Consider the following 25,737-nt stretch of genomic DNA (forward strand, 5'->3'; position numbering starts at 1 on the left):
GAGTTTAGGATGTAGGATTATAAGAATTTGGCGACAGATTCAATGTGAGAAGTAAAAGGGAGGGAGGAGTCAGAAATTAACAGGAGGCTTTTAGTTTTAACAATGGGACCATTAACTAGGATTTAGGAATGTTGGAGGAAAAAGAGGTTTTACAGGGAGTGAGGGGAAATAATGAGCTGGCTTTTTGAACACACCAAATATATGCTTCTGGGAAATATAAGTAGAGTAGGGAATAGGAGCAGATTGGTGAAAGGGTAGAGAGGTGACATTTTCTGTGTCAGATTGTTCTACACAGGGGAAACATCGGCCTCAAGAGAGGTGCAAACCACAGAGCCTGCATATATCAGAATTTGGGGAAGGAAGAGGAGCTGGAGAGGAATGAAAGAGACTTATGATCAATAGTCAGCTGAAACACAATAGAAGAGTCAGAATCGAGAGATTTAAGGTAAGCACTGGCAAGCATTTCAACATAGAATTATACGCTTTCAAAACTGGCTCTCTTTCTTAGACAATTAGGGCTGCTGGAACAAAATTCCACAGACTTGGTGGCTTAAATAACAACAAACATTTATTTCTCACAGTTCTGGAGGCTGGGATATTCAAGATCAAGATGCCAGCAAATCCCGCGTCTGGCGAGGACCCTCTCTTTGGTTTGTTGATGGCCGCCTTGTTATATCCTCACATGGAAGGGGAGGAAAGAGATCTTGGGTCTCTTTCTCTTTTTCTAAGAGCACTAACCCCATCACGAGGGCCCTACTCTCAAGACCTAATCTAACCCCAGTCACATCCCAAAGGTTCCCCCTCCAAATACCATCACACTGGGGATTAGGTCTTTAACACATGAAATTTAGAGGGAGGCAAACATTCAGGCCATAGTACATTTTCCCGCTACATCATGCTTTCTCAAAGTTTGCCAGTAGAAGAAGGGAAGCAGTGTTCAGAGAATGTTTTTCCTAGGATGGGAGAGTCTTGAATATATTTTTAGGGTTATGAGGAGGAGCCAAGTGGAGGGTGAAGGTGGATAAGTGATAAGAATAAGGCCCCTGATGAGGTAGTGGGAACTAGAACATGCCTGTGTCTGTATCAGAATAAGCAATTCCATATGCTAGTATTTATGTATTCAATTTGCTCTTCCTTGGGGTCTTTTTCATGACATTATCAACCTTTCAGGTCTCAGTAAACTTATGAATGTAAAAAGTAGGATACTTTAGATATCTCCAAGACCATGTTTGGTCCTAAACTTTTGTCTTTATAGCTTTTTCTATAAAGTCCACTATCCCAAAACTGAAAAGAACTTTCTGAGTTGTTGCATGGATTTCTCCCTGCTTCCAAGCCAAGTCTACTGCAAATACTTCTTTCTCTAGAAGGAGCCACCAGACATATTATTGTAGTTCAACTATGTTCAACTATATTTAACTTTAGATTAGAGTACAAATCCTTGCCAAGAGACAGCTGGCCCAATCCATGCACAGAAACACCATCTTAATCAACTACTGGGCCTAGAGTGGTTGAATTTTTGGCAAAGAATTGCCTCTTGATCTGTCTAAACTCAAGTAACTAGTTTTGCAGTTCTTTCCCCCCCCCCCCCCCACATTCATTCATTTAGATTTGACATCCTCATGAGGGACTCAACCCAGCAGGTGTTCAGAAAGCTTAAAAGAAAGGGGGTTGAAAAGTGTATTGTTTAGACCTGGAGGTTTTCCTGACCATCTGAAATGCCTTAGGCAGCCACAGAATAGTCACAGGTTACAGTTTTCAGGAACTGCTGACGGTGGGGGAGGGCATTTTCTTCTTCCTGTCGGTTTTAAGTGTCTCTGCAGCAATAAAAATTATGTCAGTGGACACTTTTACTTATTAGGTTCAGTTTTTGTGCTTCTTTCCCTGGGGTGTTTTTCCTCCCAACAGTGGCATTTATGTTAGCTTTTCACAAGATTCTCTACGAACCCTTGGAAAATCTTTTCCAAAGGGAAACAATGTCATTTCTTTTACATCTTTGGGAAAATCACCTTACAAGTCTTGGTAGTCTGGTTTTGAGGCTTTCTGTGGCTTTCCTAAAGGGTCATTTCTGTGTTGCCAAATGCTGGAGTAGCTGAGGCAACTTTGTGGACACACATCTATTGGCTGCATGATAGAGCTCTCTAAAAGGCCTGGAACCAAATGTCTCTCTTTCCTCCCGAGACATAGGAAATCCTGTTTGTGATCCAGGTGGAGTCTCAGGTAGGTGCCTCCACTCAGGATGTTATCCCCCTTGTGTTGGTGGGAGGGTAGAGAATTGTTCACTGGAGCACAGAGGTCAAGGTGATCTGTATTTTCTCCCCTGGCATGTGTATGATCGTTCAACCCGAAGGCTGGGCTATTTTCTATTTCTGGGTGTGAATGGGAGAGGATGGGCCATGGCTTAGAGCAGAAGGTACTCTCATCTGGCTTCCCTCCACCTCCACCTCCACCTCCACCAACACTCTGAATCTTGCTTCACAGGGAAGATTGAGGCCACAGTTCATGAGCTCTGTCAAGGTCTTCCCCTAACGTGTCCAATCCCATCCCCAACCTTGAGCCCTCTCGCTTTCATTACTCTCTTCTCAGGGGATTAGGGTAGTTTTTGTGCAGTTCAGAGTCGGACTGTTTTGATCTGGATCCCAACCCCTTCTACCTCCTCAGAGCCTTGCTTCCTCGGTCATTTCCTGTCTCCTATAGCTTCAAATGCCTGCATTCTTAAAAAAAAAGAAAAATAAAAGAGCAACAGCCACCCAGTATCTTTACACCAAGTATCTTTTGTTTCTTTCCATTCACAGTCAAATTCCAAGAACCATCTTGGAATAATCACATGGTGACTCACCTCCTGCTGACTCCTCAATCCACTACAACAAATCTGCTGCCTCCGTCTTGCCCTGAAATTGCTCTGAGGCAGAGACATTCTCCTAATCAAACCCAATGTCCCTTTTCTGGCCTTTCTTGGCTTTTCTGTGGCATCTAATGTCTCTGCCCACTCTGCTCTCCTTGAGACTCTTAGCTTTCATGTAACCAGTTTCTTCCATCTCTGTCTGTGAATGAAAAGTTCGGTCTCACCTGTGCTCTTCGTTCCCTGGGGCCTCTTGAATGGTGGTATTTCTACAGATTCTTTGTTCCTTATATTTCCTGAGGTCCATGCTCTCCCCAGATGTTGCCATCCACATCCACTGCTTCTACTATTATCCGTGTACTGATGACTCCACAGCCTGTCTTCAGTTCAGGCCTCTCTTCTGAACATCTGATGTTGTTTGGATGCTTCAAAGGCACCTCAAACTCAAAATATTCAAAGCTTATTAGCTTCTTTTCTAAGCTGCCTCCTTGTGGTCCCTCAGCCTCCCAAGAGAGACAGGAGACACTCCAGAGCCATTGCCACTCCTACTACTCTCTAGCCTCTTTGATGCACTGAAAGCGCCAGCAAATTGAACTCCTTTGTAGTTTCCTGTCCAACTTTGTCTTTGTTATCAACCTAATGACTCGCAGATTGTTATGAAAATTAAGTGACACAGCATATAATTAATGTGCATAGCACCTGATAAAAATCTTAATTGAATCCCAAACCAAGAAAGTAGCATTTCCAGGTGCCTCTGTTGTTTGATATATACAGGCCACAAGGAATTAGCGTTTCCTCTTTTAAGCCATTAAACTCTATGTGATTCATGCACTGCACAGAAACAGCAAAGTCACTAAGTAGTCTGCTGGCTTGAAAGATAGAGGCCACTGAAAGTCTCCGGAAATCGGGATTGTTCTGAGTTTGCAATCCCCAGGTGACTCCTGAAGTGATTTAAGTTTCCAGGAAAAATAGTTGACGTACCAGAAATGTATGAGTTTTGTTTGTTTTTAAAGAGCTACCACTGATTTAAAAGGTCTTCTCCCTGTGGGATCTCCCCTTTCTGGGACTTGTGTGCTGGTAGACGCACACTATCATGCTAGTCTCTCTCTATTCTCTGTCTCCCACAGCCCTTTCCTTTCTGTGAGGAGGAGAGCTGTTGTAAATCCAACTTCATTTCGTTGAGCATTCAACCATGTGAAAAATGTAATAATAAAGTTTATTCTCTTTGCTATTCTCCAATATGATGCAAATTATCTGACCTTTCACATACTAATTATGCAGTGAAACATAACACTACTCGCTTCAAGAATACAGTAAATTTATTAGCTCATGTAACAGGCAGACTTTTCTTCTTTCCATCCATTCATCCTGGACCTCTGCCCTATGTCAGCAGCAATGGTTGTGGGCTAGGGAATGCCATGTCCTGACTGGCTTCGATCCGACTGGCAAGGCAGTGATTTTAAACTGGGAAAGAGCCACTGTGCGCGGGCGATAGCAGTGGAGCAGGGGATAGAGATGACTTTTCCTGAAGGATGGGTGGCCTAATAAAATGGTGGACACCTCAACAGGAAAGTGTCATTCTATTAGTGGAGATATATGCAGCTAACAAATACCCACTACATGAAGCATAATGAATGTAAAGGAAATGGAAGGGGAACAAAGGATTAAGTAAAGGAGTTGCTGGAAGATTCTTTAGGAAAAAGAAAGAAGCATATGTCGTGGCAACAGAGCTTCTAGAAGAAAAAAAACGGAAGACAAAAGAAACTGAAGGAAAAAAAGCAAAGAAAGATTTAATTGGGAAAGAGTTTCAGTTTGAGGGGGAACAAGGAATTATCCTAGGACATTTATTTCTTACCTGTTTTTAGTGAAGGATTTCCAACTTGTGATGTGTTTTGTTTACCTCCTCCTCTCTTAATGAAGCACTTAAAAAATAAAGTTTTGCTAGTGATTGCTATGGCCAGGCCTTATTCTCAATTTTAGGGTGACTATAGCTGATAGAATCAGTACTGGGTGTCGCCTCAATTATAGACTGGCACATTATACTGCTGCAACCCCTTTCCTTCTGTCTGTTGACTGTTTTGCCATAGCCACTGTTGATTAACCACTGGTCATGTCCAGCTAAAGTTCTGGAAGGTTTACCAGAATGAAGAAATATAGCAACTGGACAGATTTTTTTTTTTTAATATGCAACCAAGCAGAATAAACAAAGTTTGCCTCTCTTTTTAAAGAAGGAAATGTTTGTCATACCAGGTTTCTAGGGCTGGGAGGCTACTGCCTTCATCATGGACTTCAGGGTTACTGAGGAGAAATTAATTAGCCTCCTTAGCTGGTGGATGAGACAGTGGAATATGGTCACCACTCAGTCTACAGTCCCAACTGACAGACCCTTAACAATGAATAATACGATCTCTTCCAGCATTTACTTGTTACTTAACATTTAGCAGATCTTGATTAAAGTGGCCTCTTTGGTTACGAAAGTTTTAATGACATTCTCTCACTTCATGCATCTGTTTTCCCATATTTCTACTTTGATCCTTCATAAATGAAGAAGAGGGAACTTTCCGCTTACTCATAATAGTCCATTCCAACTGCTGAAGAGATCCAGGCTTCTAATAACTAACGGATGAACCTAAGAGATTTGAGAAAACAATAAACAACTGTGCAGGCTGCTGAAGGAAGTATTTCTGATTCTTGGCAACTTTAAATAAGTGAATAGGCAACCACAGCAGGTCTCCCCAGTAAACAGCTCAGGCAGCAATCTGGTGATGTCATTTGAATAGCAATAAACTATCTTTCTGCCCCCAACCTTTCTTCCTTTTTGGCTTCCCTCTGCACTGATCAGGGTCTGGGGTACAGAGTGAAGGCCTTTATGAAATAAAAATATTCTATACCTCTTTAGTCACACCGTGCAACTTCCACAAGGCCTTTATTAGAAAGACTCAATTTCAGGGGCACCTGGGTGGCTCAGGTGTTAAGCATCCGACTTTGGCTCAGGTCACGATTTCATGGTTTGTGAGTTTGGGTCCCACATCAGGTGAGCTCGTGCCCCACTTTGGGTGAGCCCTGCTTTTCTGTCTCTCTCCCTCTCTCTTTCTGTCTCTCTCTGTCTCTTCCCCTCCTCGGCTTCTCTCTCTGATGCTCTCTCACTTGCGCTCTCTCTCTTTCGGAAGAAAGAAAGACAGAAAAAGAAAGAAAGACTCAACTTCACACAAGGGGTGAAAATACACTTGGAACTCAGAGGATGGTGTGCACCTTTTCCTTAGTATGAAATCTTTACCTAGAAGTCTCTCTGTTTTTATGGATCACCACTAAGCATTTCATTGATCTCTGATGGTCTCTGAGAAAGACCTTTTTCTTTCTGTCTCCTTTCTCCCTCTCTACGAACTTGGATCCTCCCCATTAATACTTTGCGTCGAAGGTCAAGGAGACCCTACAGGTCTGTGACTGGGAATTATAGACTTGTGCTGTATATTAGAGTAGCCACTAGCCACATATGGCTACTGAACACTTAAAATGTGACTAGTGTGACTGAGGAAATGAATTTTTAAATTTAATTTAATTTTAGTTCATTTAAATTAAAAAAAATTGAAGCTATTAAACACAATTTTACTGTTTTGGTAGGACTACATTTCACTGTAAGCTTTGAAAATTTACCATTGAATTAAGATGTGCTAAAAATGTAAAATATAGAGTTCAAAGACACTTTTTAAAAGGATGTAAGTGGTCTCAATAATTTTTTTTTAATTTTTTTAACATTTTATTTATTTTTGAGACAGAGAGAGACAGAGCATGAATGGGGGAGGGTCAGAGAGAGAGGGAGACACAGAATCTGAAACAGGCTCCAGGCTCTGAGCTGTCAGCACAGAACCTGATGTGGGGCTCGAACCCACAGACCGCGAGATCATGACCTGAGCCGAAGTCGGACGCTTAACCGACTGGGCCACCCAGGCGCCCCATCAATACTTTTTATATTGACTGTTGAAATAATATTTTGGATAATTAGTCTAAAAAAAGTATATTATTAAAATTAGTGTTCCCTGCTCCTTTTCACTTTTTGAATGTGGCTACTCAAAAATGTATATATGTGGCTCTAATTCTCATGAACAGCATTTTTTAGATTCTCCCATTCTTCAGGATGGAGTTCTTACTGAATACAGTGGTCTCTCCCCACCTATGGTTTTGCTTTCATCAGTCAACCTCAGTCCGGAAGCAGATGATACTTCTTTTGAGTTCTGGTCAGAGACCCATAGTAGCCTAACACCAGGTCACAATGCCTGCATCTCATCACATAGGCATTTTATCATATCACGGCATCACAGGAGGAAGGGTGAGTACAGCACACTAAGATATTTTGAGAAAGAGAAAGCCCACATTTACACAACTTTTATTATAGTACATTGCTATCATTGTTTTATCATTATTGTTATAAACATCTTACTGTGCCTAATTTATATATTAAACTTTATCACAGATATGTATATGTATAGGGCTCAGTACTATTAGTGACTTCAGGCATCCATTTGGGGTCTTGGAACATATCCCCTGGGGATAAGGTGGAGGGGACTACTGAACAGTCTTTTCTCTTGGTGATATAGGTCACTGTTTATACCATAAATTCAATCCAAAAGGCTGGTCTCCCTCTCTAAGGTAAGGGAAAACAAAGAATGGAGAACAAAACTCATCCTGAAACCATCACCCGTTCTAACACTCAGCATCGGAGTATCAGAATCAGCTGTCTTCAGGTGGGTGGGTAATGAAGACAGCGGCCCCAGGGAGTTTGGATGGCTGGGTTGGGAGAGAAAGGAGAGGAAAGTGTAGACAAGAGAATACTGCAGAGCATGGAAGTGTACTTGAGTGCTGATTGAAGAGAGAGGCCCTTAGACATGGGTACTTTGGGTTCCTGGAGAGGTGAGTGTACTATAAAGGAGAAAGAGGAAACTGAACAGAAGATGGAAACATCCCCAAAAGAAGTTTTGGGATGGATTGCAAACATTCTTCTGGAGGCATCAGTTTAAAATACGTGGCACTGTGATATCCCTTCTGACGTCAGGTAATATTCTTCCAGATTCTATTCCTGGTCGTCCGTGGAACTGGTTTGAAGTTCCTTCCATGGTTGCTACAGCTGCCCCAGGGACTCTATTTGATCCTAATACCCACTTCAATGTCCTTTTGAAGAGACAGCTGGGTAGGCAGGGAACAAAGAAATTCCTCATCGTCTTCTAAAGTCCAAAAACGTGGAATTTCAGTGGTTCTTTTAAAAATGTTTCTTTCTTTAAGCTTATTGTTATTTTTTTAATTTATTTTGAGACAGAGATAGAGAGCGAGGGGGACAGTGGCAGAGAAAGAGGGAGACAGAATCCCAAGCAGGCCCCATGCTGTCAGCTCAAATTCACACACCGTGAGACCTGAGCCGAAATCTAGAGTCAGATGCTTAACCGACTGAGCCACTCAGGGGCCCTACAGTGGTTCTTGATGCCATTCAAACTCATTTATATAATTTAAGATATTTATCATGTCCAACTGTGCCATTTTATAGATGAGAGAGAGTGTGCCTGAGAGACTATGTGCCTTTCCCAAGATCAGCCACTAATTAGGATCACCTGAGTCCACTAGAAAGCGACTAGTGTCTTCAGGCTGGAGGGATAGTGTCTTCAGGCTCCCGAGTCCAACTGAAGTCTACCACTCTCATATCACTTACACCAGTTTTAACTGATGGGCCCATACTAATTATAGCTTACTTGTAATTTCAGTTCTCTGAAGATCCCACTGGATCCCGGACCGCCATATAGGCTACCTGTATGTTGATGGTCTGGTAACGATTATTGTGTATTTAATCCAGTACATTTTGAATTTTGAATATGTTCTGGGCACAAAGTATGCTTCGTAAGGTGTTTAGGGGATAAAAATGACAGCAAAATTTCTAACTTAATAAGCTTTGGAGTAAGAAAGTACTTTCCAAAAAACATTATTGACCTCTCATTTTAGAGATTTTCTGGCTTGACCATCGGCAATATTTCATGAGAAAAGGAAGAAATGTGGTTAATACTATCTAAAAATTAAGTTAATTAAAATTAAATGCTAGTTAAAAATATTTTAAAATTAACGTCCAAATAAACAGCTTGCCTTGGTATTTATAAATCAAGAGAGAGCAACTTTGGGAGGCTAAAGTGATTAACCAAGCCAATATACGAGAGAAATTGTATCCATAGTTTCTCAAAAAGATGGAAAGGTATTATAAACGGCACTGTATCTATACAGTATCTAGAAATTATCTCTATATAGTGAACTCTACTGTATCATTTCATCTATTTTTCCAATGAGAATGGGTAGATATACTAACTGAGTAGCTGGTTGTGATTTTTTTTCATTGCCATAAGTAAATGAAATCAATAGACTCTGTTAGGACGAACTATATGATATGTGAAATTCATGTATCCCATCTTATGAAGAGTTATTTGTAGATGTAATCTTATGGACATAGGATTAAAAATGTGTGATTTATAAACAAAGAAAGAAAACAGCTTTAACTCCTAGTGCCCTGCACTTCAAATTTCTGGTGGATATAGAAGCCTTTTAAATCCCATGCTATTATTAAACAATTCAAAATTTCTATGGCTATATATGTTTAGATAATATTAACTCCTCAAATGGCCACCCTGTGGCGTTTTGCATGCGATTCTTCATTTTTTCCGTCTGTATTTTTTCTCATCTAGCTTTTTCAGAAATGTTATTCCTATTTCTGTCACACGGTCGCCTTTCAGTGTGTCTTGCAAGAATGTAACATCAGCAGCCAAATGAACCTAGGAAAGAGAAAAAAACAAAACAAAACAGGCACGCATCATTTAGGTTTAAAAAATTTAAAAAAAACTCTATTTTTTTTCAGCTTTATATAACCAATAAGGGGCTCACTTTCCTTATGGAATGATAAAAAAAAGAGTTTGCTCCATGGATGAAGGGCCCTTTACTGTGTGTCCTCCAGAGATGATCTGGCTGTGGGTCAGCTCTGCGGTGTGAGCCTGCAGAGAGAAGGGTGGTCCAGGCCACGCCCAACCTGGGGGCTTCCGGGGCAAGTCAAGGGACATGGGCCCACTTTTGCTCACAGTGCAGAGCTCATCTATAGCCTTGACCCAATGTGCCTTGTCAAGCAGAAATTCCAAGGATAAATGGATTCTTAAATGATTTCTTTGCAACAAACTTGCTATCAATCATTCTGTCATCAGCCAAATAGCATCACTTGTGCTAACAACATGTAGCAATCACGACTTTGAGAGCTTTGAAAAAGTATCAACTAAATAAATTATAAATATAAAATTAAAGATTGAAATTACAGACATGAATATTTGATATCCAGCCCTTCTTTTCTACCATAAAGAATTTCCCACTTTCCATACATTGAAGTGATCCCACAGGGCTTACTTGTCTATTCATTAAAATGTATTCACATAAGAGCATCATATTGCTGACCGACTACCCTTGACAGAGTATCTGTTCAGCTATTTTAAGTCCTTGTGATAAATAAGATAAAAGCAAAAGTACTTGGTAAAACAAATAATAAGTGAAAAAGCCTGGGTCTAGTAGGCAATTGAAATATAGAAGCTATGTTCACCCTCATTTTCCCCCAATAAGATCTTTTTTGTCTTTGTCAAAATTTGTCAGAAGGTCAATTAAAATGAGCAAGGAGGCTACGTTGAAGCTATTTGGATACCTGAGGCCACATGAGGCCTGATAGCTATTTGCCAAATAGCATATAGAATCAAATGTCCATGAAAACTGGAGAATTATTTATCTTATTTTTGCCTTTGTTTTATGGTTCCTCCCTTTGTTTGTAAGCTCCCAGAACATCTCCCTTCCTCTTTCTTGATTTCTTGATTATAGGGCAAGCCTAAAAAATTGGTAGGACAGAGCATGGAAGGTCTGTGTGAATAATATATTATGGCTATTGTTTTACTCTTTTGGATTACCTGTTATTATATCCTTCCTCTAATTATCACAGATAATTGAAAATTATATGTATGCCTCATTATCATGTCTAATCTTTGGCTACTCTCTGGTCCCACCACTTTTAAAAGCTCAGCTTCTGGAAAAACTAGACTTTGTGGACTGTTACCTCTTTCTAAGTTGCCCTTGATCAAGAGTTTTTGACAGATTGTCTTCTTCCTTCAGGTTCTCATCCCACTAAGGTCCTTCCTGACCTTTTCCTTCCTACATGTTGTGAATATTTTTCAGGTCTTGTTTTACTTAGCATCTCTGCTGTCCTTGATCTTGAGAATCACTCCCTCTTCTTCTTCTTTTTTTAAATTTATATCCACGTTAGTTAACATACAGTGTAGTCTTGGCTTCAGGAATAGAACCCAGTGATTCATCTCTTACACATGACACCCAGTGCTCATCCTGAAAAGTGCCCTCATTAATGCCTGTCACCATTTAACCCCTCACACCCCCCAGCAAACCTCAGTTTGTTCTCTGTATTGCTCTCTCTGTTTTTATCTTATTTTTCCTTCCCTTCCCCTATGTTAACCGTTGAGTTTCTCAAATTCCACATACAAGTGAAATCATATGATATTTCTCTTTCTCTGACTGACTTATCCACTTAGCATAATACATTCTAGTTCCATCCACATTGTTGCAAATGGCAAGATTTCATGCTTTCTCATCACTGAGTAGTATTCCATTATATATATATATATATACCACATCTTCTTTATCCATTCATCAGTTGATGGACATTTGGGCTCTTTCCATACTTTGGCTATTGTTGATTGTTCTGCTATAAACATTGGGGTGTGCATGCCCTTCAAATCAGCATTTTTGTATCCTTTGGATAAATTCCTAGTAGTGCAATTTTTTGGGTTGTAGTGTAGTTCTATTTTTAATTTTTCGAGGAACCTCTTGAAATACTCTCTTCCTTTGTTTCTGACTCCATTCTTTCCCTGTATTTTCCCACTTCTGTTTATTCCTTCTTGGTATCCTTCGCAGTCTTTGTATTCTCTCTTCAACTTACTCATTATGTTTTATTGCTTCCTACGGTTCCACCTGTGACTTCTTTTCCTTCTTACTCTACACACTTCCTAGGCATCCTTTGACAGTTCCAACGACTCTCCAGCCCACATCTGTGGCTTCCAGACATGTAAAACAACGGCTTATTGAATATCATCACTTGTTTGTATGTTAGACACCTCAATTCTAGAATCTTCCAAGCTGAACTCCTCACTTTATCTTTCCCAACCCCCAGTGTACCCCTCCTTGTTTTGCTCTCTTGGTTAGCAGTACAACCATCTTACAGGTTACTCAGAACCTTAAATAATTCCTGAATCTTTTCTCCAATCTTATCTCTTTAAGTCCACTAATAGCCTAGTTTTAAGTTTAATTAGTTAGTAATCTGCCTTATTAATGTTCACATCGATCTCCTCTCCGCTCCTATTGTCAGGGCTGTATTCTGGTTTTTCTTGAGGTTACCATCATCAGCTTCCTAACTGCCCTCTTCTTCCCTCCAGCATTGTTCCCTCCAGCATTGTACCCTCCTCCTGTATACTTTCACTTTGTTGACAAAGAGATAAAATTCCTAAAACACAAATTTCAAAATACCATTCCCTTCTTTATAAACCTATAATGGGTCTCTGCTGCTTTCAATATAACAATCTTTAGGTTGTTCCCAAGGTTGTCATATGAATGTGCCCCACCACTTTTTAAAAATCAGGCCTCTATTGAGGAGGGCACCTGTTGGGATGAGCACTGGGTGTTGTATGGAAACCAATTTGACAATAAATTATATTTAATATAAATATAAAATAAAATAAAATAAAACAAAAAATAAAAATCAAGCCTCTGTAAAGAATTGAAACCTTACTCGAGACAATATCTCAATCTACATGTCACCTCTATGGAATTAATTCAATTTTCTCATTCCTTGAATGAAACATTCTTTTTGTGTCTTTGGACATGCTATTCCTTTTACCTGGAACATTATTTTCCCCTGCTTCCCTTACCCCATGGCCTTCACCTTCTATTTATCCTAGTTTCTCTAGGAAGTTATCTCTGCCCTACCAACCACCCCAACCCAGGTCCTCCCCTAGCCATTTATCCACACTTTTTTACACATCTATCTGACTTCTCTACTGGACAGAAACTCTTTTATTATTATTATTATTATTATTATTATTATTATTATTTAATGTTCATTTATTCTTGAGAGAGAGAGAGAGACACAGCATGAGCAGGGGAAGGGCAGAGTGAGAGAGGGAGACACAGAATCTGAAGTAGGCTCCAGGCTCTGAGCTGTCAGCACAGAACCCAACGTGGGACTGGAACTCACGAACCGCAAGATCATGACCTGAGCCGAAGTCAGACACTGAACCAACTGAGCCACCCAGGTGCCCCTGTACTAGACAGAAACTCTTGAAGGGCAGCAACTATGTCGTATTCACCTTGTACGCTCAATGCATTTTTTTTTGAATAATTATCTGGACTTAGATTTGTTTGGAAGCACAATTATTTACTTACTTTTCCACACAAATTAAATTCACTAGAAAATTGCTGTCAGTGCTACTTTTTTTTTTTGATAATGTAATTCCTACATTTCAAACTATTTTTCAGGCCTTTTTAAATCTCTTATTTCTTTTCTCTCTTCATTAATTTTTATTTTTAAAATATCTTTTTTTTTTTATAATTTGTTGTCAAACTGGCTAACATACAGTGTGCTCTTGGTTTTTGTATGTAAGCAATGAATCACGGGAATCTACTCCCCAAACCAAGAGCTCAGTGCCTTTTCACAGATGCGAATCACCTCACCGTCTTTGTTCAGTCAATGAATAATTCAGGTGTGGAAGCCAGCCTCCAAAATCGACTGCAGTAATCTTTGCCTCCTGTTATTCACACACCCTCAGGTAGGGCCCTCCCACACAGTACCAGGGCCAGCAGCACCTGTTGTGACTGTATCTACCAGGGAGCCTATGTGGCAAGGACTTTCATGAAGCCTCTAGCCAGCTGCCAGCCAGCCAGTGAGGCCACGTGAGTGAGCATGGAGGTGGATCGTCTAGCCTCAGTCAAGTGTTCAGGGACTGCAGCCCTGAAGGGACCAACAGCCGGATCGTGTGTGTATTATGCTCTGAAAGGCTGTTTGTTAGCCACAACCACCTAGCAAAACTCTTCCAGGATTTCTGATTCTTAGAAACTGTGTGAGATAATAAATATTAGTTGTTTTAAACGGTTGTCTGTGGGGGTAATCTGTTACACAGCACGAGATAAGGAATATACCCAACACAATGAAATAGTTATGCTTTACCATTTCCAGGGCACCTCTGATAATCCCACAGAGTAAATTGCAGTAGCACAGAGACGATCGCCCGGCAGGGAGCTCTTCCACAAACTCCACCAGAGGATTCTTGTCTAAGATCAGGGAAAATTCAGTTCTGCTTGGATTGTTACAGGTCACACTTGGTGTAATTCCCAGGTACATCTTAAAGGCAACCTAATAAAAAGGGGGGGAAAATCTGCTAAAAAAAACTTGGTCTGGAACAAGTATCTATTATTAGCAAAGCACCCAGATATTCTGTTCCAGGCAGTACAGCCCAATGGTTAAGCATGTGGAGTTTGTAGTCAGCCAGTGTGGGTTCACACTCAGCTTTGGCATGTACCCACCCTATGACCTGTACAAGTCTTAAAGAGTTTTATTTTTATGGGATATCCTAAGGGACTAGTTTTCTGTGGAAGCAATATGCTTTATGAAACAGAGTTAAGCATTATTTCTCAAAAAATCTTTTTCAAAAATAAATATCCTTCAGGAGGGTAAGAAATTACAATATCACTCATCAACATCCCAGCATGATAGGTGTCATGTGAGCCTAGTAAAGGGTAAGATCCTGAATGAGAAGGGACACAAGACATATCCACCACAATGGGAAGGTGATAGAGTAGAGGGTGCTGTTGGACAATCAGACTCAAGGGTGTGCTTTGGAAAGTGGAGGAAGTCATATCACAAAGGATGACTAGTCTCTGAGAAGGAGCAAGGGATAGTGGTGGTATGATTTACATAAATGAGTCATAAAGTAACTTCTGAAAAAAGTCTGCTGTATTGAAGTGCTTACAGATTTTTACCATGTTGAGATGGAGAAAATCTTGGAGACTATTTCTTTTATGCCTCTAGTTTCATAAGTGAGCAGGTTGGGATTCAGAGAAGTCGAATGACATGGCCAAGCCCATGCTATTGCTCAGTCCCTTGACTTCTGGGCCAAGGAACTTTCTTTTCACCAAATGCACTGGAATTTGAAGTTTATTATTGGAAACTCGTGAACTTGTCTTTCAAGTGTCTTAATTATTTAATTTTTTAAAAAGGTTTATTTATATATTTTGAGACAGAGAGCATTAGCAGGAGAGGGGTAGAGAGAGAGGGAGAGAAAGAATACCAAGCAGGCTCTGTACTGTTATCATACAGCCCCACCATGGGGCTCGATCCCACGAACGGTGAGCTCATGACCCGAGCTGAGGTCAAGAGTCAGACGCTTAACCAATTGAGCCACCCAGGTGCCCCAGTTAATTTAATTTTTAAAATTAAGAGCAGTATAGGACAGAAATGGAAACAATTTTCTTAAATTATTTATAGTTAGAAGTCCTGAAAGGTTCATCATTCATTCAATAGGTACTCACTGAAGACTGCATTTCTAGCACACAATGCGAGTTCAATAATTATTTGAAAAACAAATTATTAAATGAGCATCCATTCGGTGTTTGAGACCATGTTTAGGCCCAGAATACAAAGGTTCATAAATATAGTTCCTGTTTTATAAGAGCTCATAGTAAAAAGGTATTAAAAAAACTGCAATGGTGTAAGTCCTGCAAGTACAGTGTTCTATATTAGGAAGCAATCCTGCAAATACTCACAGAGAAGGAAACTGCTATTCTGTTCATGAATATTGAGTGAGAATTTGCCAGGTGGACAGGGTGGGAGTGGGAAGTGTTCCAGGTGGAGGAAACATGTCATGGGCAGGAAATACCATGATCAAGTTCAGGGCAGACTGGTATTTATCAGTTGTGGGTAGCATAAAGCCCCGAAGGTGTGAGTAGGTTAGGACAGAATTGAATTTCCATTTGAAGGATCTCCTTTGTGTGAGCTTGGAGGATGGATTTGGGTTGAGGGTAGGGTTGGGCAGGAGGTCAAAGGCAGAGATAGTAATCAAGAGGTTACTAGGAAAGAAATGATGAGGACCTTCTCATTTTGTCTTTCACTGAAAACTCAAATGCTCCCTAAACTTTTCCATAGAAATTTTAAAATTTGGCTCAAATCTCTGACACTAGTCAGTTTAAGAGGACACAAAAAAATGAATCTTTCAGATCTTCAGGCAAAGTAGCAAAAGTAGCAGTCTTAAGTAACAAGGGAAAAATCATCATGAGACTCCTGGCCTGGAGACTAGATTTGGCTCTCAGTGAATTGGCTGAGACCCATTTCTGCTAATGTTGATTCCTCCGGCTGGAAAATTCCTAGACTATTATTTATAGGATTGAGAATCCGAAAAAAATTCTGATTCTCAATCCAAGCCATATGAAAATAACATAAAATGGAAGCTGTGCACTCTGAATGTACTCAGATTCTCAGTGTTTGGGCCCCGGTTCCGTGGCACAAAATTCACCAGTAGGAGGCGTTATCTGAGCGTGGTTGGGAAATACTCATTCCTAGGCAATGACATTGTTTCCTTATCTGGCTGAATTCAGTCTGAGAAGGAGGACTGTTGTTTCTAATGAAGAAGGAGCTCCACCCTCGGCCACTGCCGCAGCTGCTCTGCCAATAAATAAGGGCAAAGCATTTTCCCTTTGTGTATCTTCAACATGGATGCTTTTCAGGGGATTTTAAAATTCTTCCTCAACCAGAAAACTGTTATTGGCTACAGCTTCATGGCTCTGCTGACCGTGGGGAGCGAGCGTCTCTTTTCACTGGTGGCTTTTAAGTGTCCCTGCAGCACTGAGAATGTGGTCTATGGGCTGGTTTTCCTGTTTGCTCCTGCTTGGGTGTTACTGATCCTGGGATTCTTTCTGAACAGCAAGGCGATGAGGCTCTTCACCGGCTGCTGTGTGAATCCCAGGAAAATCTTCCCCAAAGGTCACAGCTGCCACTTTTTCTATGTCCTCGGCCAGATCACTCTGAGTTCATTGGTGGCTCCGATGATGTGGCTTTCTGTGGCCCTGCTCAATGGGACTTTTTATGAATGTGCCATGAGCGGGACCAAAAGTTCAAGACTCCTGGGACTGATTTGCAAGGGCAAGCCCCAGGAATGCTGGGATGAACTTTACAAAGTGTCTTGTGGCAAAACCAGCATGGCCCCCACGGACAACGAAGAACTGAAACTGTCCCTGCAAGCCCAGTCTCAGGTAAGAAAGGACAAACTTGCCTTTTTCTCCCCGCGCAAAGTATTCTGTCTGTACTCACTTCCGGCAGAGCTGAGTCTGAATCTTGTTAGGACATTTTGAAACCAAATGGAAATTGGAACATCATGCAGCATTAAGACAATCTCAGGGAAAGCTTTTTAGAGGTTGGTGGCTCCCTAAAATTGCTGATTGCATTGTCTTTTCCACTTCCAAAAAGAAAATATCCTCTGGGTTATGCGTATGTAAATACTTAAGTGCTTTAAAACAATCTCTCCGGGTTGACTTTGTAAATAATGCATGACGCTAACTCATAATTGAGCGTTAATGACAGAGCTGTAATTAGAAATTACTGCCTTTCATCAATTATTTTCAAACTGGTTTCTCAGAAAAACACACATAGCATTCATCTATTAAAATATAGCTGAACCAAATGAACTCTTATTTTTCAAAGCTGCACGTAATATAATTAGTGTAGAGATTCCCTCAAGTGATTTCTGGCAACTGTTATCTCTGCGTATAAATATTGTCAAGATTGAGAAAGATTTCCTGTCCAAAATGGGAGGTGGCAGTCTTTAAATAGCCTTCAGTGAAAAGTGACGGTATTCTCTAGGGAGGTTAGGTCCTCCGCTCTTTGCGCTCTACAGGTTTTATTTAATAGAAGGAAATTGTAGCTTTACCTAATTGACACAGGGAAGTAGCTTGTCATCCGTCCAGGTACGTGAGCACAAATCCAGATGTGGAGCCTTGCCCTGGCCTCAGGAAAAGACTGAATTCCTACTTGGGAGTAGTAGGATTATGTTCCCCAAACCAAAACAACCAATAAGAGTACATAAACAGATCCACAATTTCTCAGGAATGCTATTTGTTTCAGAATAAAGGCGCTCAAAATGGTATATTTTTACTTTTTCAACAAGGACGTGCCTTTTCAACAACACATCAAGGCAGTCTGGTTTCACAATCATACTTTCCAAAGCTGGTTGGCTGTATAGTCACACGGTACTTTTTTCATAAGCTGATAAGCTTCAAAAATGCCCCACAACAAAATCTTTTGTTTAATGCATAAAGCTCATCTTAGATAAAAACATTCCAGGATCCCAAATGTCTTCCTTCTTTTGTTGAAGGAAGGTACTAATTACAAATGTTATGATACAATGAGCAATTTATGATTTATGTCCTCAGGCAACAGGCTCTATTCAGTTCATGCCAGATCCAAACACTTATCACTGTGTGAGCTTTTCTTCTCTAAACACAGGCATAAGGAATTATGAATATCCTGTCATAGCTTATCCTGGGCACACTACATGTTTACTTTTCAGCAGAATGAGAAAGACCCGGGGCTGATTTCTAGGGGAGGATGCACACGGGATGTAGACAAGGGGAGCTATATCAATGACAGCTGCTGACCACAGTGGTTCAGCCAGGCAGGAGCAACAGAGAATCCAGACCAATAGTTGGATATGTGGGTGGGGGTGGAAAAAGTTCCCTATCCATGGGCGGGGGGGGGGGGCGCAAAGAAAGAAGAGATCCAGCTGGATTTCTAACTTCTATTCTTAAGGCAGTTAGAGTGGACAAGTGGCAAGAGCTTGGTCTTAGAGTTGGCTAGCCTTGGGTTTGAATCCTGACTCCACCACTTACCAGCTCTGTGACCCAGAACTAATGGTTTCACCCCTCTGAGCCCCAGTTTGCTCATAGTTGGGAGTAATAACACCTACATTGGAGGGCTGCTGAAAGGGGTAGAGATGAAGGACACAAATGGGCATAAAGCTGGTGACTCACAGTAAGTGTTCTAAATTAGAGAAAACTGCCAGGGTTTGAGAGAGGAGACTCATGAAGAATGGAACATATTGAGGGCTGGTGTGAGAGCATCCACCATGTCTATTTAGATTCTGGATACTATGAATTGGGGAAGAACAAGAGGGCTCAGTGCTCAGTACTCGGAGCAAGGTAACACCAAAATGATGCAATGTGGAAGGAGGAGTCTGTAGTTAATTGAATAGTATAGCTCAGGCAGAGCTGGCTCAGATGCTGAGGTGAGACGGTCTGCTGGCCTGCAGGATGTCCGGGTGCGTGGAAAGAGGAAGGTAGAAGAGGAAGAGAAGAGGTAGCCAACCACAAGTGATTCAAGGTAAATATGAAGACTTTCACGTGGTGGAAGCTGTGTCTCATTCATAAATCACGAAAGAAAGATACCACGAGTTCAGTAATGCTTTTACGTGAATACATAACATCCGAAAAATTGCAGCATGTGATAATAGCTAACACATACTGAATGCGTATATATGTCTACACTGTCTCATTTCAATTCCCCAAATTCCCCTCTGAGGTGGGTAACCCCCATTTTACAACTGAGGAAATGAGGCACCCATAGGAAATGAGAACACCTGTAGGAAAGGGAAGGTTGAGATTTAAATCCAGTTAGTTCCACTCCAGAGTTGGCATTCACGTGGAGTCTGAGACCCTCACAATGCCTCCACAGTCTGAGCCAGAGTGTGGGAACCACTGGTTTAAAGCATTGCAACTTATTTGTAGTTCTGTTACGGTCTGAATGGGTTCATTTGCAGATTATTGCTTCTATTTTCAAACAGGCCCATTTGCTGAGAAATACTAAGGGTCATTGAAAACGTCAAGAGAAACTGTGAAAGGGCTCTGTTAGTTGTCCAAATATGAGATTAATTCCAATTGTGACCAATGCAATTAGAGCAACAAAAAAGTTTAGAAGGTACGTCGAGCTATTTAGAGTTCTGCTTTTAAAATTCAGGAAAAAAATGCCACCTGAACCAGTTTTTACGTAGGAATTTTTTTTTTTCTAATTACTAAAATTCTGAACCAGTAATCCTGAAGGTTTAGAATGACGCTGAGGTTCTTTTTCTTTTCTTTTTTTTTTTTTTTAATGCAGCTTTTCAATTCTTCTGGCTTCAGTTTCCGTATTGTATTATGCCTGTCTCACTTGATCATGGGTAATGAGTAATGCTACTTCTCTCAGAGAGGGTCCGTTGTTCTCTGCAAACAACGTAACATGGAAAAATCAGTCACTAGCCATGAATGTGTATTTATCAATGCCTGAAAACTCCTGGCTGAGGAATTGTTCATTTGTGCAAATGACCACACTTCCACATGCACAGAATTCTTTCCTTTAATAGCTATTTGAGGGGTTGGTTTAACTGATTCTTGGATAATTTACATTTTTTGCAATTTTCCATTTGCTTGTCTTCTGGCTATTTCTTTGTATACCGGCAACGTTGGGTAGGATGGATGATAGAGATTAGGTAAACTCGAACTTTATTTTGACTGTTACAAAATTAACATGAAGTATTTCAACTGAGGTATAGCGATGCCTGTGGTGTTAACTCAGCAAACACTTACCAGTAACACCATCCCGGCTCCCTGGGAAGTGGCTTTGCTTCTACATGTCCTCACTGTTTCTTTCTTTCTTTCTTTCTAAGATTCTAGGATGGTGCCTGATTTGTTCAGCGTCTTTCTTCTCTCTGCTCACCACTTGCTATTCTCGCTGCCGATCTAAAGTCAGCCACCTGCAGCTGAGTTTTTGGAAGACGTATGCACAAAAGGAGAAGGAGCAGTTGGAGAATACATTCCTGGAGTATGCCAACAAGCTGAGTGAGCGAAACCTGAAGTGCTTTTTTGAAAACAAGAGGCCAGATGCCTTCCCCATGCCCACCTTTGCAGCCTGGGAGGCTGCCTCAGAGCTGCATTCTTTCCACCAAAGTCGGCAACACTACAGCACTCTGCATAAGGTGGTGGAGGATGGTCTGGAACATAGCCCTGAGGACGATGAGACCACACTGGTACTTGTGGGTACTGCGCACAGCGTGTAGTTCACCTACCACACGGACTCATGGTGTTCAGGGCTCATTCTGACATCTTCGGCTGCATCGACAGCAACCTGTGTATCTCTGTGTTTTCTCGCCGTTAGTGTTTCCTTGAAGACATCAACCCAAAGAGAAGCAGTGTTGCAGCTCCTGAGGGAAGGCTGTGTCGGGATGTGTCAGGGCTGTGTCAGGATGTGCTCAAACTGATGCCGAGTGACGGTCAAGGATGGTGAGAAAGGTGCTCTTCCATTGGTTGGGGGTTGGGGCTCAGTGGCTTCAAGTTCTATGATTTTATGGCTTGATGAGACTCATGCAAGAAGGTCTGCTGCTCTATATAAATATTGGTCATGGCATCTGGGAGCAGAAGTGGTGACTTGTGAGTAACCAAGATCCTCTTAATTGACTGCTATAGACAGTGGGGTCAGTGGTGCAGTCAGCGGAAATCCTCGTCCTGCAAATCTATTCTACTGCCTTTCAAGGACGTATGAAAATCTACCATTTGGAATTCATTTCCTTGGAATCTGAAGACAGCAGTTTTCAAGAATAACACATTGAAAGGATATGGTGCTTAAAATTTAGAGCTTTTCACATGTTTCCACTGTGCTCTGAAAGCATGTCCCTATAGGCAGGGCTGTATTATGACTTTTGGGGGCCCTAGGCACTCTGCCTCCGTAGACCCCTTTTTACTTTAAACGCGTGCGCGCACACACACACACACACATATGCATGCACATACACATTTATGACTGTATTAATATAAATACAAATAAATTAATATTTTATACTAAAATACTTTTTCAACCCCAAAGTTCATTTACTTCTAATTTTAAAAGAAATTAAAAACACTTTTGGAACCCCTACAAGTATGGTGGTTTCTGGGCATAGTGCCTACTGTGCTGAATGGGTAAGTCGGCCCTGACTGGAGGTCTGGGGAAACTGTCAAAGCAGTGCTGGTGTAAAACTGTTTTGTAGTTTTATGTTTATTAGAAATAATGCAAATTTTGCATTCTACTATGTTATATACCCACATTAGTTTAAATATATACACACACATTATGTGTGTATATAATATATATAACACACACATATATACATGCATATATATATATATATTTTTTTTTTTTTAAAGTTTCCCTAAATCTCTGAGTGGAATTGATGTGTAAAGAGGCACTACATTTTACACTGTGGCTCTCACTCTGTATCACTAAAACTCCTGGCTCCCTAGCTGGACAATCCTGGGAATGAACCCTTTATTACCATGGAACATTACCCCAAATTGAAGACAGGACCCTATAAGTGTTAAGACCTGGAACATATCCTTGGGAAGTTAGAGGAGCAGGGTCAGGCGTGTGTGTGTTTAGGTGGGAGAGGGGAAGGTGGAGGATGTAACGTCGCAATATATTTGTAATATATTTGATATATTACTTGGATTTTAAACATGGTATGTGATTAGTATTTAACAAATGGCTCCTAAAAAACACCCTGATGTGAAATGTTTGCCAATTTCTATGACACAGATTCAAGTTTCCAAGGTGAGGTCGCTGAAGGTGGAGTGGGGAAGAGATGCTAACTGCAGGCTCTCCTGAGCCCGTGACCTTTCAAAGAAGGTCTTAAAGCTAGCTTTTTTTTTTTTTTTTTCATTTACGTTGATTCTAACCAAACCAACTTCACTGCATCTTTGGTCCTTCTGGGTTTCACTCTAATAAAAACTAACCATGGTAAACGAAATGTGGCTCAATGGCTCTAATTGGGAGGTGGAATCTTATCCTTCTCCCCTTGAATCTGGCCTTAGTGAACCAATAGACTATAGAAGTGAAGCCAGATTGTGGAAATGTTGCATCTTATGCCTTGTCTCTGGTAATGCTGAGCTTGGCCAAGCCAGCCAAGTGGAGAGGGAGAAGCCATTACAGCCATTCAGACTTTGAGCCACCACTTCTGAGGCTGCAGACATTGTAGGGCACTCTCTAAATCTCTGACCCAGAAAATCATGAGCTTAAATAAATGTTTGTTGTTTTCAGCCACCAAATTTTGGGGCACTATGAAGCAATACGAGGGCCTACACCAAACCGAATACATGAAAATAAGAATTTATTAAGGGAGAGAAAGTAGAGGCAAACTGGATTTATACAAACTGGATTATACATAGGTTTATACAAAGATTCTCTTTATACATTGGCTTTTCCTTAGTAGTTTTCTCCTCTAGATTCCATTTAGCAGTATGTCCTCTATGGCACACTTTGATAGATGCTGAATACATTTCTCCCCAAAATTGCTTCACTAAAGCCTGAGATTAATTTGTAATTATTTCTGGTTAAATGTGTTTTGAGAGGAACATACTTCTGTGGGTTAAATTCTGTTTAAAACAAACATGTTACTGAGAGGAGTAACATATGATTTGTCATTAATACCTAGAACAAAATGGGAGCAGAGGGCACAGGGTAGGTTGGCCTTGAGTAAACTAGAAACAGATTGTTTTTCTAGTCTTGCTCCTCAAACCTTTGTCTTCAGACCGTCAGCATCAGCATCGCTAGGGAGTCTGTTAGCAATGCAGAATCAGACCCCATCCCAGACCTGCTGAATCCAGTCTTCCTTTTAACAGAATCTTAGGTGATTCCTTTGCAACTTAGATTTTAGAAGCACTAGAGATAGTGGTCCTCAAACTTTCAGCTCACGCAAAAATCATCCAGAGGGCTTGTTCACACAGAGACTGCTGAGACCAGAGTGTCTGATTTGGTAGGTCTGGAGCGAGGCAAGAGAATTTGCATTTGTAACCAAGTTTATATTGTTGGTCCAGGGATCATTTCTTGAGAACTGCTTTAAAGCACAAAGCAGGCCATGTTGGGGAAGGCAGGCTAAAAGAGAATCTTGGGCTTCACCCCAACGCTAGTGAATTAGACACCTTTGTTGTGTTGTTATCAACCTGTCTGGGAACATGGGGTGCCTTTCCATTTATTTTTCCATTTATTAAAGGCTACCTTTTGTCCTTTAGAAATATTTTAAAGATTTCCTCACACATTTTGTAAGTTTCCCATATTTGTAGGCTATAGTTAATGGCTTCTTTTTCCCATGATGTCTTCTCAGTCATTGTTATTCCAGTACAGGAAAAAATTATTTCTTTATGCACATCAATTTTGTATCATTCTACTTTTCTTTTATTATTTTATTCTTCGTAGAGCTTTTCAGAATTAGAAAATAACCATTTTGCAACCCCTAGTGATGTAATGGATCTACACAATAAATAATGAATTCTAAAGTACTAGGTGAAAGCATAGTGGGATGGGGACTGTGTCACATGAGGCCACTTATCTCCCTTAGCGTCCCTAAAAATGGGATAGCCCAATATTCTGTGCCCCCTTATGCCATGCAGTGCAAGAGTAAGTACACAGCGTCACCTGTCAAGTATCGTTTCCTAGGAAATTAAGCCTGAATCTAATCAGGTATTAGACCAAATTGTCACTTTATAGGGAATACAGGCAAAAAATCTGCAGGTTAATTAGCACCATGAAGAAGCGACCAAGTAAATCTATGACATAGGACATTCTATTTGACACATGACCCAGTTTTTCACAAACCAATGGCATGAAAAAAGGAGAAAAAATGAGACACGAGAGACATAACAACCAGAAGCAACACGTGGGCCTTGTGTATAACCTGCTTCATACAGCCGACTATAACAGGGTATCTGTGTGCTATTTAGGGAAATATGAATGGTATTAAGTGGCTATTATATGATTTCAGGGAATTATTTATAATAATATTATAAATCAAAGACCTGTATATAAAATATATACCTTGTTATGTATAATTATAGCATGGTACTTTATATTTTTTTTAAAAAAGTCCTTACCAGTTAGAGACTCATATTGAAATGTTTCTGCATGAATTAGCATAATGTTTAGAATTTTCTTTAAAATATTTTGTCACAAAAAGGGGAGGTAGCTGAAGGATGAATCAAGATTGGCAAAATATTGATACTTAGTGAAGCTGGACAGCAGGTACATTCTCTTTACCTTTGTGTATGCTTGAAAATTTCCGTAATAGTTATGCAATGAAATGAATTATATGCTCACCTCAGTTCTGCTGAAGTGTTGTCAATCAACTCCTGCTTGCCGGAATTTTACCCTCTGGTATCATTCTCAGAAAAGGTTCTTGGGAATACTATTCCCTGAATTCTTAGATATTCAAATGTCGGCCTGCTCTTTACTTGAAGAGCAGCTTAGCTGGTTCACACTTTCTCTACTTGGGTAAATTTTAAATGTTAGTCCATTTTCTTTTGTCACTGAATGTTGCTGAGGAGAAACCCAATGCCATCCCGATTTATCTCTAACACGATACTTTGGCTTATATTTTCACATCTTTAAAGTCTATAAAGATACTAAATCTGCTTTCAGATGGGTCTTTTGGATCAGTTTTCCCTGCTCCAAGGTATACTCTTCATTATGAAGAAACATTTTCTTTGGTTTCAAAAAATGGAGTTTGTGAATTTCCCTTCATTCTCCTTATTGCACTATATGATTTTCAAGAAACCTCGTGGTTTTGAATTCAGAACGAAGCCACTGCTATGCTCCTATTGGATTTTCATTTATTTAATAATTTTAAAAACCTAAGTTAATCTTGTGGTTTTGATTCTTGTTTCATCTATTTCTACCTTCTCTTTTCCCTCAGTCTGCCCATGCAACTAGAATAGAGCCTATACTTGACATTTTGACCTTCGTA

General features: G+C 40.5%; 2 protein-coding genes across 2 annotated transcripts in view; one reads left to right on the top strand and one right to left on the bottom strand.

Moving 5' to 3' along the window:
* Positions 1–8,626: 8,626 nt before the first annotated feature.
* The window catches only part of TRAPPC3L (trafficking protein particle complex subunit 3L), a 40,383-nt gene continuing 23,272 nt past the window's right edge, over positions 8,627–25,737 (bottom strand). Inside the window, exons 4-5 of the mRNA XM_045057932.1 lie at positions 14,121–14,306; positions 8,627–9,639 (exon numbers count right to left, since the gene is read on the bottom strand). Of these exons, the coding sequence (XP_044913867.1) occupies positions 9,520–9,639; positions 14,121–14,306 (306 nt within the window). The 3' untranslated portion in view covers positions 8,627–9,519. The remainder of the gene's footprint in view (positions 9,640–14,120; positions 14,307–25,737) is intronic.
* On the top strand, positions 16,545–25,090 carry CALHM5 (calcium homeostasis modulator family member 5). The gene is made up of 2 exons (XM_003986482.6): positions 16,545–17,197; positions 20,638–25,090. Exons 1-2 carry the CDS (start codon positions 16,658–16,660, stop codon positions 21,025–21,027), a joined length of 930 nt encoding a protein of 309 aa, XP_003986531.1. The 5' UTR covers positions 16,545–16,657; the 3' UTR covers positions 21,028–25,090.

The sequence above is a fragment of the Felis catus genome, chromosome B2, assembly GCF_018350175.1.
Source record: "Felis catus isolate Fca126 chromosome B2, F.catus_Fca126_mat1.0, whole genome shotgun sequence".
Lineage (NCBI taxonomy): Eukaryota > Metazoa > Chordata > Mammalia > Carnivora > Felidae > Felis > Felis catus.